Source organism: Dasypus novemcinctus, chromosome 20 (genome assembly GCF_030445035.2).
Source record: "Dasypus novemcinctus isolate mDasNov1 chromosome 20, mDasNov1.1.hap2, whole genome shotgun sequence".
NCBI lineage: Eukaryota > Metazoa > Chordata > Mammalia > Cingulata > Dasypodidae > Dasypus > Dasypus novemcinctus.
Window position 1 is genome coordinate 29,933,420 of NC_080692.1, and position 13,451 is coordinate 29,946,870.

The 13,451-nt window shown below is 36.8% G+C and overlaps 1 protein-coding gene across 3 annotated transcripts in view; it reads right to left on the reverse strand.

The window, feature by feature from the left end:
* The window catches only part of LOC101441521 (ovostatin-like), a 68,727-nt gene extending 56,106 nt beyond the window's left edge, over positions 1–12,621 (reverse strand). For all 3 annotated transcript variants that reach the window (XM_058282755.2, XM_058282753.2, XM_058282754.2), the window contains exons 1-4: positions 12,489–12,621; positions 11,688–11,871; positions 11,071–11,227; positions 3,043–3,095 (exon numbers count right to left, since the gene is read on the reverse strand). In XM_058282755.2, coding sequence (XP_058138738.1) covers positions 3,043–3,095; positions 11,071–11,227; positions 11,688–11,871; positions 12,489–12,556 — 462 coding nt within the window. In that variant the 5' untranslated portion in view covers positions 12,557–12,621. The remainder of the gene's footprint in view (positions 1–3,042; positions 3,096–11,070; positions 11,228–11,687; positions 11,872–12,488) is intronic.
* Between the last annotated feature and the right edge of the window lie 830 nt (positions 12,622–13,451).

Genomic DNA, 13,451 nt, shown 5'->3' on the forward strand with positions numbered 1-13,451 from the left:
CTAGATTTGTTGTTGGTGGAAGATACTCAGCCATTTCTCTGAAGGCATGCATTCACAGACAGGCAAGGGGTCAATCAATAGGATGCATATATTCAACCTGAGGCTTAAATCCTGGATGAAATATTAGACTGTTAATGTAATTACATTGTACTGGGCTGCTCCATCCCAAAGACATCTCCTCCACGTCAGAATGTACAATTTTATTTCTTTTGAGGTATTATCTTATAATACCTTTGTATTTGTCTATCAATCTGCTTAATACTGTGCAGCATATAATAGCTTATATCATTCAAGTGAGGAGCAGCAAAACAAATGCACATGAGGGAAAAAGAAAGAATTCAGAAAGAAAAAGAAATATACAGAGAGAAAGAAGGAAGGAAGAGGGGAAGGAAAGAAGGAAGGAAGGGAGGAACAAGGGAGGGAGGGAGAAAAGGCAATGAATGAGTGAAGGGGTATGAAATGGTATAAAAAGGAGAAAGAATTCATAGCAAAGTAATCCAAAAGGTGACAATATTTCCCATCATTCTTTTAATGCCAAATATCTTAGGAGAACTACGAGTGTTGTCTCTTTATTCTCCTTTTTCAGATATTTAAACTTAGGTCTCTCCAATATAACAAAATTATCCCCAAAGATCATTAATGACTTCTTTATTGACAAACCTTGTGGTCAGTGTTCAATCCCGCAGCTATGATGCTTAACATTGCTGATTCCCCTTCTGGGAAATACTCCAAACTATGATTTCTGTATCCAGCACTAATTCGATTGTCTTTATTTTTTGAACATACCCACGTATCCTGACATTTCTTTACTAGACAAGTAAATAAACTTAGGCAGAAGCTCAAGGAAAGAATCCTTACGTGAACAGGTTGATTACAATGTTCAAAATGGCCTCCATGGAGATAATGTAGCTCAGTGGTTGAGCACTGGCTTCCCACATGCGAGGTTCAGGGTTCAATCCAGAACTCGGTATGTAAAAAAAAAAAGTTCCATAGGGTCCTTTGCTCACTCCTCAAGCTGCTAAGTGCCTTTCCCACTGACAGCAACATTCATTCATTGATAGAACACACACATAGAGGGATAGGATCAGGGTTGTTAATCCTTGTTCAGAATTCTTGAAATGAAAAAACATAACAGGTGGACCGAAAGCTCAATCTGTTATTCCAAATTTGGGAACATGGCATCTCCTGGATAAACTGTTGAGATGGTGTTGAATAGTTTTCAACTATTATTAGAGCTGAGGCATCTTTGTGAGATCCCCTCACAGGAGGGAAATCAAGAGTATATTTTCTACAAGTGCCATGGAAGAGGAAATATTCTAATAATGAGAAATGAAGTTAGAGTACTGTACCTTTTTCATATCTATTATGATATTTCCAATGCACATGCAACAAATTGAGTTTTTGTTACTTAAATTTGTCCTCTAGTTTTACAAAGATGAGCCTACTTCAAAAACATGGTGTACAAGGATCTAGCAAAATTATATTAGCATTGATCTAAACTTTTTTATTTTCTCCAAAAACAAAGATTAGAAAGGGGCTGATTCTGCTTAGTAACTAATGACTCTGTCCATAGCTAAATCTTGCATAAGAACCTAGAAAGCAACACCTTTATATGCTCTTCTGTAGTTTGATTCATAAATCTCTCTCTGATCAGGGACATGATCATATCTAAGACCTCTGAAAGGAGAGGTAGTTCCAGACTTTGGGTAAGTTTGAGGAAAGATCTGAAACTTCCTAATGCAAATGGAGCTTTCTGGAAAAACAATGTTTTGAATATGCTACATAACTGACATAAGGGGGAGAGAAGACAGAGTCAGCAATGAAGTTAAGTACACCAGACAGAAAAGAAAGTTGTAAAATTTGGACAATAAAAACCCTCCTGCATATGTACTCCATAGCTGGATCCATTTGCATCATAATTATATTTTGTTTTGTTTTGTTTTTTCAGTCAAATTTACTGATTCCCCAGATCTCGTAAAAGACCAATTATATATTGAATCATTTACTTAAATGGAATTTAAAACTGAAATAGCTGTGGACCTTAGAAATAGGGTCTGGAAATATATAAACAGGTAGTCTGTTAGTTGCCACCATTTCAGAAATACTACATCAGTTTTGATTGCTGTGTATAAGCTGCTGTACTTTGCCATGCTGTGGAAACTCCTCTCCAGAAACATTTGGTGAAAACAATCATCTTCTCCAAGGCTCACATTTTAAGGAACAGATCATCAATACTGTTGTACCTAAGCAAATGCAGTGATTACTAAAGCTGGGAATTGGACAATCCTACCTGGCTTATTGACAATAAAAATCAAAACAAACCAAAAAACAGCAAGAGGTCAAAAAAATCCTAAGGAGACCATTGGGATGACATTGCTCTTTCCCCTTCCCTGTCCTGCTTTCCCAGTCTCTCAATTGTTTCCCTTGGGAGCACTTTCTTAATAATTCCCTCGTTCATTATTCCCTGTCTCAGGATCTGGTTCTGGGGAAAGATAATACATCCCTTGATAACGCCAATATGAAGAGGTCATAATGTTTTCATTCATTCGTTCATTCCCTCATTCTGTAATGGTAAGAGCCTTCTACGTGCCAGATATTTTTCCAAATGTCCAGGATACAGTGATGTGCTTTGCTTGTAATGTTCTAATGTCACTTTTATCATAACCACTTGTGTACTTCTCCAACCACCTCTACTTGAATGCAATCACTATGGGTAGGGAGAGGGGATGAAAAGAGTTTCTTCTTTATCTTTGGATCTCAGTGACTAGCACAGGGCTTTATAATGTATAATTATGTAACTAATAATTGCACACTTTTATGTAATTGGGAAATATATTCAATTTTGTTCATCAAAGAGAGAGAGAAAGAGAGAAAAGAGAAAAGGAAAGAATTTGGTTTAGTGAGGAGTTCAATGTGTCATTAGGCCATTAGGAACACAGAACCAATACTTTCAACCAGCCTGCCTCATTTTCACTGATTAATTTTAAGACATGAAAAGCAAAGACACCCATAAATACTTATATATTCCCTTTTATTACTTACCAGTTCCTTAACAGTCTTCAAATTAATATCCAGAGATACAACTCGATATATCACTGGAGGAGGAAATAAAGGTGAGGCAAAATCAGTATCTTTTGTGTCATAGCAACCTTCACACTAAACTGATGGACTTAGATGACTTAGAAAGTGATATAATATTGCAGTGTGTGATGAGAAGTTACATACATATTTTACATAATATCTTTTGTAAATATTGGGGTTACCATGTTGAATATGTTATGTTGCTAACAAGAAGGAATGCAGTCAAGAACCACCTGGCTTTCTTTTGTTTGCATCTTCTTCTATCCTTCACCTCCTATGCGTAGTCATAAAACATGCTCAAGCTAATTGCTTTACCAAAGATGCAAAAGACTGAGGAGGCAGTTCAGATAGTTTAATTCTTAATATAATTTCCGACAGAAATCTTCTAGTTACTTAATTCAGTATATCACTTCCTATCTTTCCTAAACCAATCCAGAGTGTAAGTCTCTGCAGTCATCTATTTTTTCTCACACTCTCATTCCCTGTGCATCTACGAGGTCCCATGCCCAAATAACTCTCAACCCAGTGGTCCTTAGAGAATCCATGTCATTGTGCCATCAAGGAAATGTCTTCTCTTATGAAGCGATTTCCCTCTTTTTCTCACAGAACACACTCGCCAACTCTTTTCTGCTCCACGGTGCCTATTTTTCTCCAGATCTCTCCAGTGAAGACCTCTCACCTTCCACATGGCTCAAAAAGAGGATTACTTAACTACTGAAGTTCATAACTCTGACTAAAGATATTTTCCTTGCACTTAAATTCAAAAGTGAGGAATTATTATTTTAGAAGTTATCAGTTTCAATAAACATCTTTTTATTCTTGTTGATGTCATCTATGACTTTCTGGTTACTGCCCTATTTTACATTATATGCATTTTACTTTTTAAGGAAAATGAAGATCCATGTCAAACTCTGTTCATCATTATACCAGAGCAATTGCACTTTGGAAAAAAATCACTCATTGATATCAGATCCTATTTTGCCATCTGTCTACACATACTAACAACCCTTGAAATGTGTTTTTTCATACTCATTTAAAGTTTATTTTCTTTAACTTCATTATTCCAGGCTATTGACCCTCTCCTGGCTTCAATTCATTTATTCAAAACTTATTTTTTTAAAAATCTTTTTTGGTAATCTATGTATGTGTGTGTATTTTTTTTTGTGTGTGTTTTTGAGTTTCTATTGTGTGTGTGCATAAGTGGGTGTAAAATGCTGAAAATAAAAGAAAGATATGGACTGCAATGGGACTGCCTAGGACTAGCTGAGAAATGCTGGTCTCATCAATTCCGAAGGTTTTAAATATGATTTCTCTGTAGATGAAGGCAATGCTGCTTCCTCCATGACACACCCGCCTGGATATTTAAAAGACTTCTCACACTTAGTATACATGAACATAAAGAATTCTCAATTTCCTTCCTCCAACCTGCTTGTGGTAGCCTGCAGCTAGGTACCTCAGAAAAACATGTGGTTAAACTTAATCCATTCCTGTGGGCATGAACCCTTGGAAATAGGACATTTTCAGGAGGTTACTTCAGTTCGGGTGTGGCACAGCTGACTCAGGCTGGGTTTTCATCCTGTTACTGAAGGCCTTAGAGGGAAGGCCGCAGACAGAGAGCCAGGAGCAGCCGGAAGCTGAAAGCCAATGGAACCCCGAAGAGAAGACAGGAGAGAGGCCATGTGAAAGAAAAGCCAATGGCCAAGTATAACTGACAACCAGACGAGAACGTCACACTCTTCTGGAAGAGAGCAGGACCTTGATGACTCCTTGATTTTGGAATTCTTCTAGGCTCAAAACTGTGAGGCACTAAATTCTCACTTTTTGAGCCAATGAATTGCATGGTATTTGCTTCAACAGCCATCAAACTAAACCATTGCTCTTGCCCTATTCGGTTCTGTTTTAGTAAACAGAAATCTTCTCATCACAGTTGTTCAGGTCACAAACTTTGGAACCTATCTTACCTTCCCTCCTTTTCTTACACCCAACACCACAACATACCTCCCAAGTATATCTGGAAGGCAACCACTTCTCACCACCTTCACCCCAAAATCTTGTTCTAAACCACTATTGTCTTCCTTCTAGTTGGCTTCCAGATTTCCAAATTGTTCCCATCTCCCTGATTATATATCTATTTCACTCAAAAATTCTTTGATAGTTCTCCTTTCTATTTAGAGTGAAACACGAAGTTCACATTGCCATTAGCCCTCCATACTCTGCTACATCCGCATATACACACTCACCCTTTCTCACCTTAGCTCTTTCTACTCTCTTCCTCACAACTCAAGCAGTGCTCTCAACCTTGTATTCCTCTAACTTCCCAAGCCATCTTGGAGCATTCATTGTTGTTATTTTTCTTGTCCAGAATGTTTTCCCCACTTGTGGCTCACAGCCTCACTTTATTCATGTCTCTGCTCAAATACTTTAAAGCACTTTTTTTCTCTTCTAGCCTTAATCGTTGCAGCACTTTGTCAGTTCTGTCATTTAAAAGCTGATTTCTCCTTCACTCCACCACTGTCACTGCCTTGCTTCAAGACTTAATCATAAGGAAGTGGACTTGGCCCAGTGGTTAGGGCATCTGTCTACCACATGGGGGGTCCGCGGATTAAACCCCAGGCCTCCTTGACCCGTGTGGAGCTGGCCCATGCGCAGTGCTGATGCACACAAGGAGTGCCATGCCACACAGGGGTGTCCCCCATGTAGGGGAGCCCCATGCACAAGGAGTGTGCCCCATAAGGAGAGCCACCCAGTGCGAAAGAAAGTGCAGCCTGCCTAAGAATGGTGCCGCCCACGCAGAGAGCTGACACAACAAGATGATGCAACAAAAAGAGACACAGATTCCCGTGCCACTGACAACAACAGAAGTGGATAAAGAAAAAGATGCAACAGACACAGAGAACAGACAACTGGGTGGAGTGGAGGGGGATAAATAAATAAATAAATCTTTTTTTAAAAAAAAGACTATTATCTTTTGTTGGAACACTTGCAATAGTCTCAATTGGGATCCCTGCCATTGGTATTGTCTTATTCTAGCTAATCCTTCATTGATTATCAGAGCTACCTTCCAAAAACTAAATCTGATTATGCCTCTTCTCTTATAGAAACCTCCTTTTGCACAAAGTCAGTGCCTTAATATGTTTTAATATTCAACAGACCCACACTTGGCTTTTGTGAAAGTCCTGCCTCAGCCTTCTATGCAGTCACTCTCTCATGTCCATGCGGCATGTCTTTCCTGTAGTTATTCCATTCTAAGCATTAAGTGTACTCTCTCCATTGCTGCTTCTGTGATAACCTTAGCACTTCCTCCTGCCTCCACGGATTAGATGGGAGCATTCCTTTCCCTTTTACCTTACCATTGGAAGCTTGGGATGGCTCCTTCTTTAAATTCTCTCCAACAAAACTGGAACCCACTTTGCTGGAGACTTTGTGTATTACTCAGTTATTTTAGCTCTTTTTCACTCTAAATGCACTCCTGTACAACCCAGTGACACACTTCTTTTACTACCTGAAGTATTAACTGCTTTCTTCTCTGTCTTTCCAGTATATCTTGTCCTGGTCACCAACAAGGCAGTTAACAAACTGCATTATAAACATTTTTGATGTTAATCTCCCTAGCCAGTTTCCTGATGATGATTTTTTTTGTTGTTATTTACCTTTGTATTGACATAGTATATCATATTATGTAACACACAGCAATTGTTCAGTAAAAGTTTGTTGAATGAGTTGACTTTATTCAACAATACTAAAGTATGAAGATTCTACCAGGTTTTTTACTAGCACAATATCCTCTGTTGATATGAGGACAGATTTGCATGGAAGTCAGAAAAAGTTTTTGTAAGGTCAATAGTACAGGTGCTATTTAAATTTTATTGAAAACAGTTTAATGTAAAACGACACATTTTCAGGAGAGAAAATCAAGAAAAATTCATTTAGAAGGAAACAGGTTAACCTATGGGTCACTTGTAGAAATGATATCTCAAATCACTTTGTAAATAACTTGTGAATCGCACTGTGCAGGTATTTTCCATTTGGAGTTTCCTTAATAATAAAGTATTTTCCCTTCCTTTTGAAAATTAACACAGGCTACAATAGGTATTCTAGAATTATGTCGACCACCTGGGAAATATATGAGATAGCTACATAAGAACAGATTACATATGGAAAATTTTATGACTATTTATTTTATAGGGAGGACACCCTTATTGTGAAAGATGTTTTCTTGAAAATCTTAATTCAAAACTTATTTAATTCAGGATTTATCTTGTTAAATTATGGCATATATTTCTGTGTAATATTTAAAGTATAGCCCCTATGTGGCCATAGCTACATAGTTTCTAATACTAAGCTGGCCAGCTTTAAAACTAAAAAAGTCTAAGAAATGGTCAATTAAAAATTGGGGAGGATATTGTCATTATTTAAAATTATGCATAGAAATACATTTTCACAGCACACTTTCCAAATCATGTAATTAAAGTTCTCATGCATTACAGATATTTCTAGTAAAACAATGGTCAAGAGGGTACAAAAGTGTTAAAATAATGCAATACTTTTTTCTTAATGCAGTGACAGGATTGTTAGTGTAAGCACAACGTTGTTTTCTAGGCAATGGAAGTACTATTGTTTTCTCTGGGCTAGTAGTTTAGTTCAAATTACCTCCCCTTCCTAAGTCTATGAAATGTAAGATGTTTGTGTTAGGAGCTTAAGGCATCTTTCAGATTTTTGGTGAACATTTTCCCCCCTCTATCATGTGTCCATTGTCCTTATAGATTTACCTCTGAGTATGTATTTTCAAGAGAGAAATGAAAATTTATTGAATTTAATGTTTAAATAATAGAAAATAGTTTATTGTTATAACTCTCGTGTTCCAGCACAAGATAAAAGCTATTCAGGGATTCAATGAAACTCTTGCTATATCCAGTGATTCAATTCAATGAAACTCTTAATATAGAATTTCAGGAATCAAGAAGTAGATGATGGCAATTATTTTATGGGAGTGACTTCTCACAAGCTGAAATTATGCTATATAGAACTAACTCAGTACTTCTTAAGGCTTACCCTGGGGGCACTCTCTGTAAAATAGAAGGCAAATAGATTGTTTCTGGAATTACCCTGTCCTTGTTTCTGATCTCTGAGTTCAATTATAGTTGATTTTTCTTTGATCTTGGGCAAGTTTGTACAGAAGTGATGCTATAACTCAAAAAGAGCTGGTCAAACAAATATGCACTTTTCAGCCATGAAGATAATTCCAATCAAACTAAAACCTCAATGAATTCAGTAATTACAAAGTATTGTTCTAGGTATGACAAAAAATATGAAACTGAAAAGCACACAGTTAAAAAATATATATCTAGATAATTTATGGGTCATCTTTTAAGAATTTTATTTGGTCAAATTTACAATATCGTAGCCATCAGTATCTTCCTGTAGAATTTTTTATCTGGATCGAGATATTATATTTCTTATAATTTCTCCGGGGAAGAGGGAGAGATAAATACATAGATATAAAAATGCATATGAAGCTACAACAAATCTAAGTGGGCTTTGAGGTTTTAAAATAAAGTCATAGTTAATAATGCAATATACCTTTTAGAAAAAGTAGAGCATGAACTTGGTTAAACCATGATTTTTTTGCGATATTAAATTTCAGTCACTGAAAATCAATTGTTTGGAAATAGAATATTCTCAGGTGTATAATACTGATCGCTGATTTTCCATGCTATATTATAACTATTTCTTTGTGTATTAAGCCCTGTACTAGACAGTAAATGGGGTGAGAAAAAGAAAAAGTGCTGTTTGAAGTCGTATCCTTAATACGACCCCTGTCTTCCCCAACTCTCAGCAAGATTCCTATAAACCTCTTTTCCCTTTTAGGCTCAGCCTTAGTTTTCTTGTCTCACCTATCATTTTTCTTTGGGTCATTTAGTACTGATCTGAGTATCTACCTTCACTATACTCATAACCACCAGGAAGTGATGATGTGAGGCGGGGTGTGGGGAAGTGAGGCGAAGGGCTCCAGATCCCACACGCCTTTGTCATCTCCCTCAGTTGATGCTCTGAGACCACATCATGTTTGCACACAAGGCAGCTCCAATTAGAGTGTTTCCCCAACTCTCCAAACCGGCCTCACTTGTCCAGTGCTAGTCAACAAGTCAGGAGGCAAAACATCAAGATGTTTTTTTCTCTCTAAATCAAAATTTCTCAGTGTGTGTTCACTGAACATCAGCATCAAAAACACCTATTAAAATTATTTTAAACGTTCAGATTCTTAGCACTCACTTTCAGTAAATTGGACTGGTTCACTGAGATTTGAGAACCACTATTTGTAGCTTCTGAAGTCCTTGTGATATTCAGTGGAAACAACTGGGCAGAAGGAGTTGAAAGAAAAATAAGTGTTTGTTTTTCAAAAGGCTTTCATGCTTCAGATCTATAGCCAGTAATCTTTGAAAAATATTTGGAGCAGAATAAGTATGATCCAGGGGACACTAAATGATATGCTATTATTTTACTTAATATTTGGTAATACAGTTAAAATGCTTTGAAGAAGACATGAGTATTAAAAACATCTTCAACTAAAATGTAAAAATAAATGTACAAACTACTTACACAAGGACAGCTTTCCTTGTGTGTTTTCCTAAACTTTAAAAGTGTAAGTGTATGGTTATTTTCCAAGATGTATCTCAAAAGCAAAACATGCAGATTTATTGAATTTTGCACATCAATAAATATTTAAACCTGAATATGGTAGCCAGTGTGGCCATTCTTAGATTGCATATGTTGCTATGAATCTTTGAAGATAATTGCATAGTGAATGAAAAAATTGGTCATGTCATCAATCAAAAGAAGTAATACTTTTAATTTCATTCATTCTTTTCCAAAATAGGCCTACATGAATAGTACGAGTAGAGAAAGTTATCATTTTTCCCCTCATTTTCATGCCCACAGTCCTTGTTGGACTGTTTATCAAAAGCACAGCAGAGAGCTGAGGAGTGAGTGTAGCTCAGTGATTGAGTGCCTGCCTCACATGTATGAGGTCCCAGGTTCAGTCCCTGATACCTCTTTTAAAAAATGAAAGAAAGAAAGAAAAAGTACAGCAGAGATACTTCAGCAATATTAATAGATTGTTTTGAATAGTCTTCCTCAGACTGTTGTCGTGCTCTATGCCTCAAACCTACTGTAACTCCTGGTGGACCTTATTTAATTGATTGCATGCAAAAGGACCCCATATCCAGGGTTTTCTTTTTACCATTCTATTCACTTCAACTTGTTTTCCTCCCTTTCATTTTTTTTTCTTCACAGCAACTATGTCACTTCTCATCTTAAGGCGTAGTTTTAAAAATTAATTCTACCCCTCTGTGTTCTCATGTGCTGTTCATCTGATCAGGAATGTCTGTCTTTCCACTGTCAATACCTATGCCCACCAATCTTTTCCAATCCCGTGGATTGGAGGCGGTTTTGTCAGCTTAATTCAATGTCATACTGATCGTTCTATCTTGGGAAATTTTCTAGTCACTAGGGTTATGTCTTACGGTTTCGACACATTTTTGTCACTGTTTTCACCTCTAATTCAACTAGAAGCTCATAAGCTTGCTTTAACTAAAACTTAGTAATTTCCAAACCTGGATAGTATTAGAACATGTAGGGGGCTCTTTAAAAATACAGTGCCCAAAACTCCTCATCCTAGACTTACAGAAATGAAATCTCTGGCTTTGAGAGTACATGATCTGCTCTGTAAGCAAGCTCTCTAATGGATTTTTTTTTTTTTAAGATTTATTATTTATTTATTTCTCTCCCCTTCCCCTCCCAACACCCCTGTTGTCTGCTCTCTGTGTCCATTCGCTGTGTGTTCTCCTGTGACCACTTCTATCCTTATCATTGGCACCGGGAATCTGTGTTTCTTTTTGTTCCAATTTGCTGAGCTTGTATTGCATACTTTCCATTTAAATAGCTCAGAAATGATATGAGCTGAGAGTCATGTGACTTCGATACGCTCACCTTTATCTCCAGGTTTGTAGATAGGTTTATTTATCTGCAGAAGGACCACATTTTCCTTAGGCCGGATTGCCACAGACCTTCTCTCTCCCAGTTTGAGAGTGGCTCCTGTAGCGGAGTAGGTAATGAACCCCAGTGGGTTAAAGTGGGCCCAAGGAACCTAGAGAACAAATTAAATACCTTACGAGACTGGCATTTTGTCAAGAAATCCCAACCATTAACGGCGTGTTGTTATAACTAAAAGTTTTAATCCATGACATATCGTATCTATTTATTGAATGATCAACCTGATTCTCTTGCTTGGCCACTTTCTCTCACCTTTTTACATTAATTCTCCTCCATCTTTCTTAAAAATCCTTTTCTTCTCTGTAAAGAGTCTTTTTTCGTATCTCATTCCCTTCAAAAAACTTGTGCATAAAATCGCATGGTTTAGCTTATGCCCACATCACCATTTAGGACTGTACTTAACATCATCTCAAACTGAGGACTGTTATTCTTTTAAGACTTAAAAGACTTTGACACACACAGTAAAATTATCATTCTTATAAAATCAGTGATGTGAGTGGTTTTTCTGTTCCTGCAACATTCTTTGGCGTATAAAGAAGAATGAAGTACTTTACCTTAAAGCTGACGCATTTGAAGAAATTCTTTCCTGTAACATTCTCTTCAAATATTTTGGTCTGGACTTTAGCGTAGTTGAGGGAGACATTCAAAAATACATGTTCAGGAAGGTTAGAAAGCTGGGCACACGCTTTACTAAAAGTGCCACCTTGTAGAACGGAAGGGACCAACAGAACATATTGCCTACAAAAATTAAGCAAGAGCATTAAACATGAAAGTGTAAAGAAATGTCAAATTACTTAGCAATTGCTTTGTTAACTGCAGACTCTTGGCGTTTAAGAAAGATGTGTTATGATAAAATGTTAGGAGTACACCGAAAGTCTAAATTTGAGGGCATGCAATGCATGAAATGGGAAGATGCTGGTTTATGAATTGAATTTTCTGGACCCAAAAGGAAAATCTCAATTACAAAACAGCAATTAATTTAAGTCATTAGTTCCAAAAAGATTGACACTGTCAGTGCCTTCCCAACAATTTGCCCCTGAATTGATACTACACAAGTCACTTGGCATTTGTCTACTCTCTACCTAGCTTCCTTCCCCAGCAGCAGTCTGACGCCTTTTCCACAACACAAATACAGCACAGTTATAACTCTTAACGAGCATTCTGGATATCTACTAGGCAGAGAGGATCAGTGCCACTCAAATACGGAATTTCCTGTACAAATCGGCATATTTTGGATCATATTGTAAAGTGGTAATACTCTCTAAAATCTAATCACCGCAATGAAAGTTTGATTTTTAACCCCAAGCTCTCTTTGGCTTCCACATGTAACAAAAAAACACCATGCCATCACTTACACTCCAGGGGACTGAGAAAGAGAAAGATGGAAGAGGAAAATGCCCAGAAGTAGTCTCCTCCACATCATGATCCGTGATCCACATGCAGGTCAGCGTGTTGGGAGCTCCAACGTTCTCACCGGCCAGTAAAGCCAACTGTGCAGCTATATATCCATGTGGTGGTTTTCGTCATGATTTCCTGAGCCAGTCACAGAACATAACCTAATTGGACGCATTCTTTTAATTTTAGTCATGTCAGTACCCATGTCTGTACATGTCATTTGATTATCACCATCTCATTTATGAAGTCTAGTATCAATACTTCCCAGACTTAAAATATGAAGCTGTGAGTTTTTGTTAGCCCAAATTAAACCTCATTTCAAGAAATTCATTTACTGCAAATGAATTTCTATCTCACTATACTAATGTTTTCCAGCTTGAAAGCTAAATCTGTGTTGAAAATGCAATACTCATTTCTGATTGACAGTAGTTTCATACAGCTATTTTGAAGGAAGCAAATTTAAAAAATAATGATAGAAAAATGCTTAAAGAAGCTCAGATTGAAAAAGTGATTCAAATATTTTCATGCACTCTCTTATTAGTAATTGCTGAGGTTGTATTTTCCATATAATGTATTTTTGCTTGCCAAAAAATTCCTGGCAAAACTCTAAATCATGAGAAATAATCAACCCCAAATCTCAAATATTTAATATAATGCTGAAGATAAGAAAATAAAGAACTAATAACCTTTATTATAAAAGAATTACCATTTATTGCTCAAATGGTTTACAATTGTAGCAAGATGCATAATAAGTTAGCACTTAATTATTAATTTCTTTAGTAAAAGAAGCTGCCATCTTAAAGATATCCTTAGATCATTACCTTGAAATATTACTTATGTAAACACAAGGCAAGCTGGTCCTCAATGCTCTCCCATTACTTTTTCAAGATCACACCTCTTTTTATGCCTTGATAAACATAGCT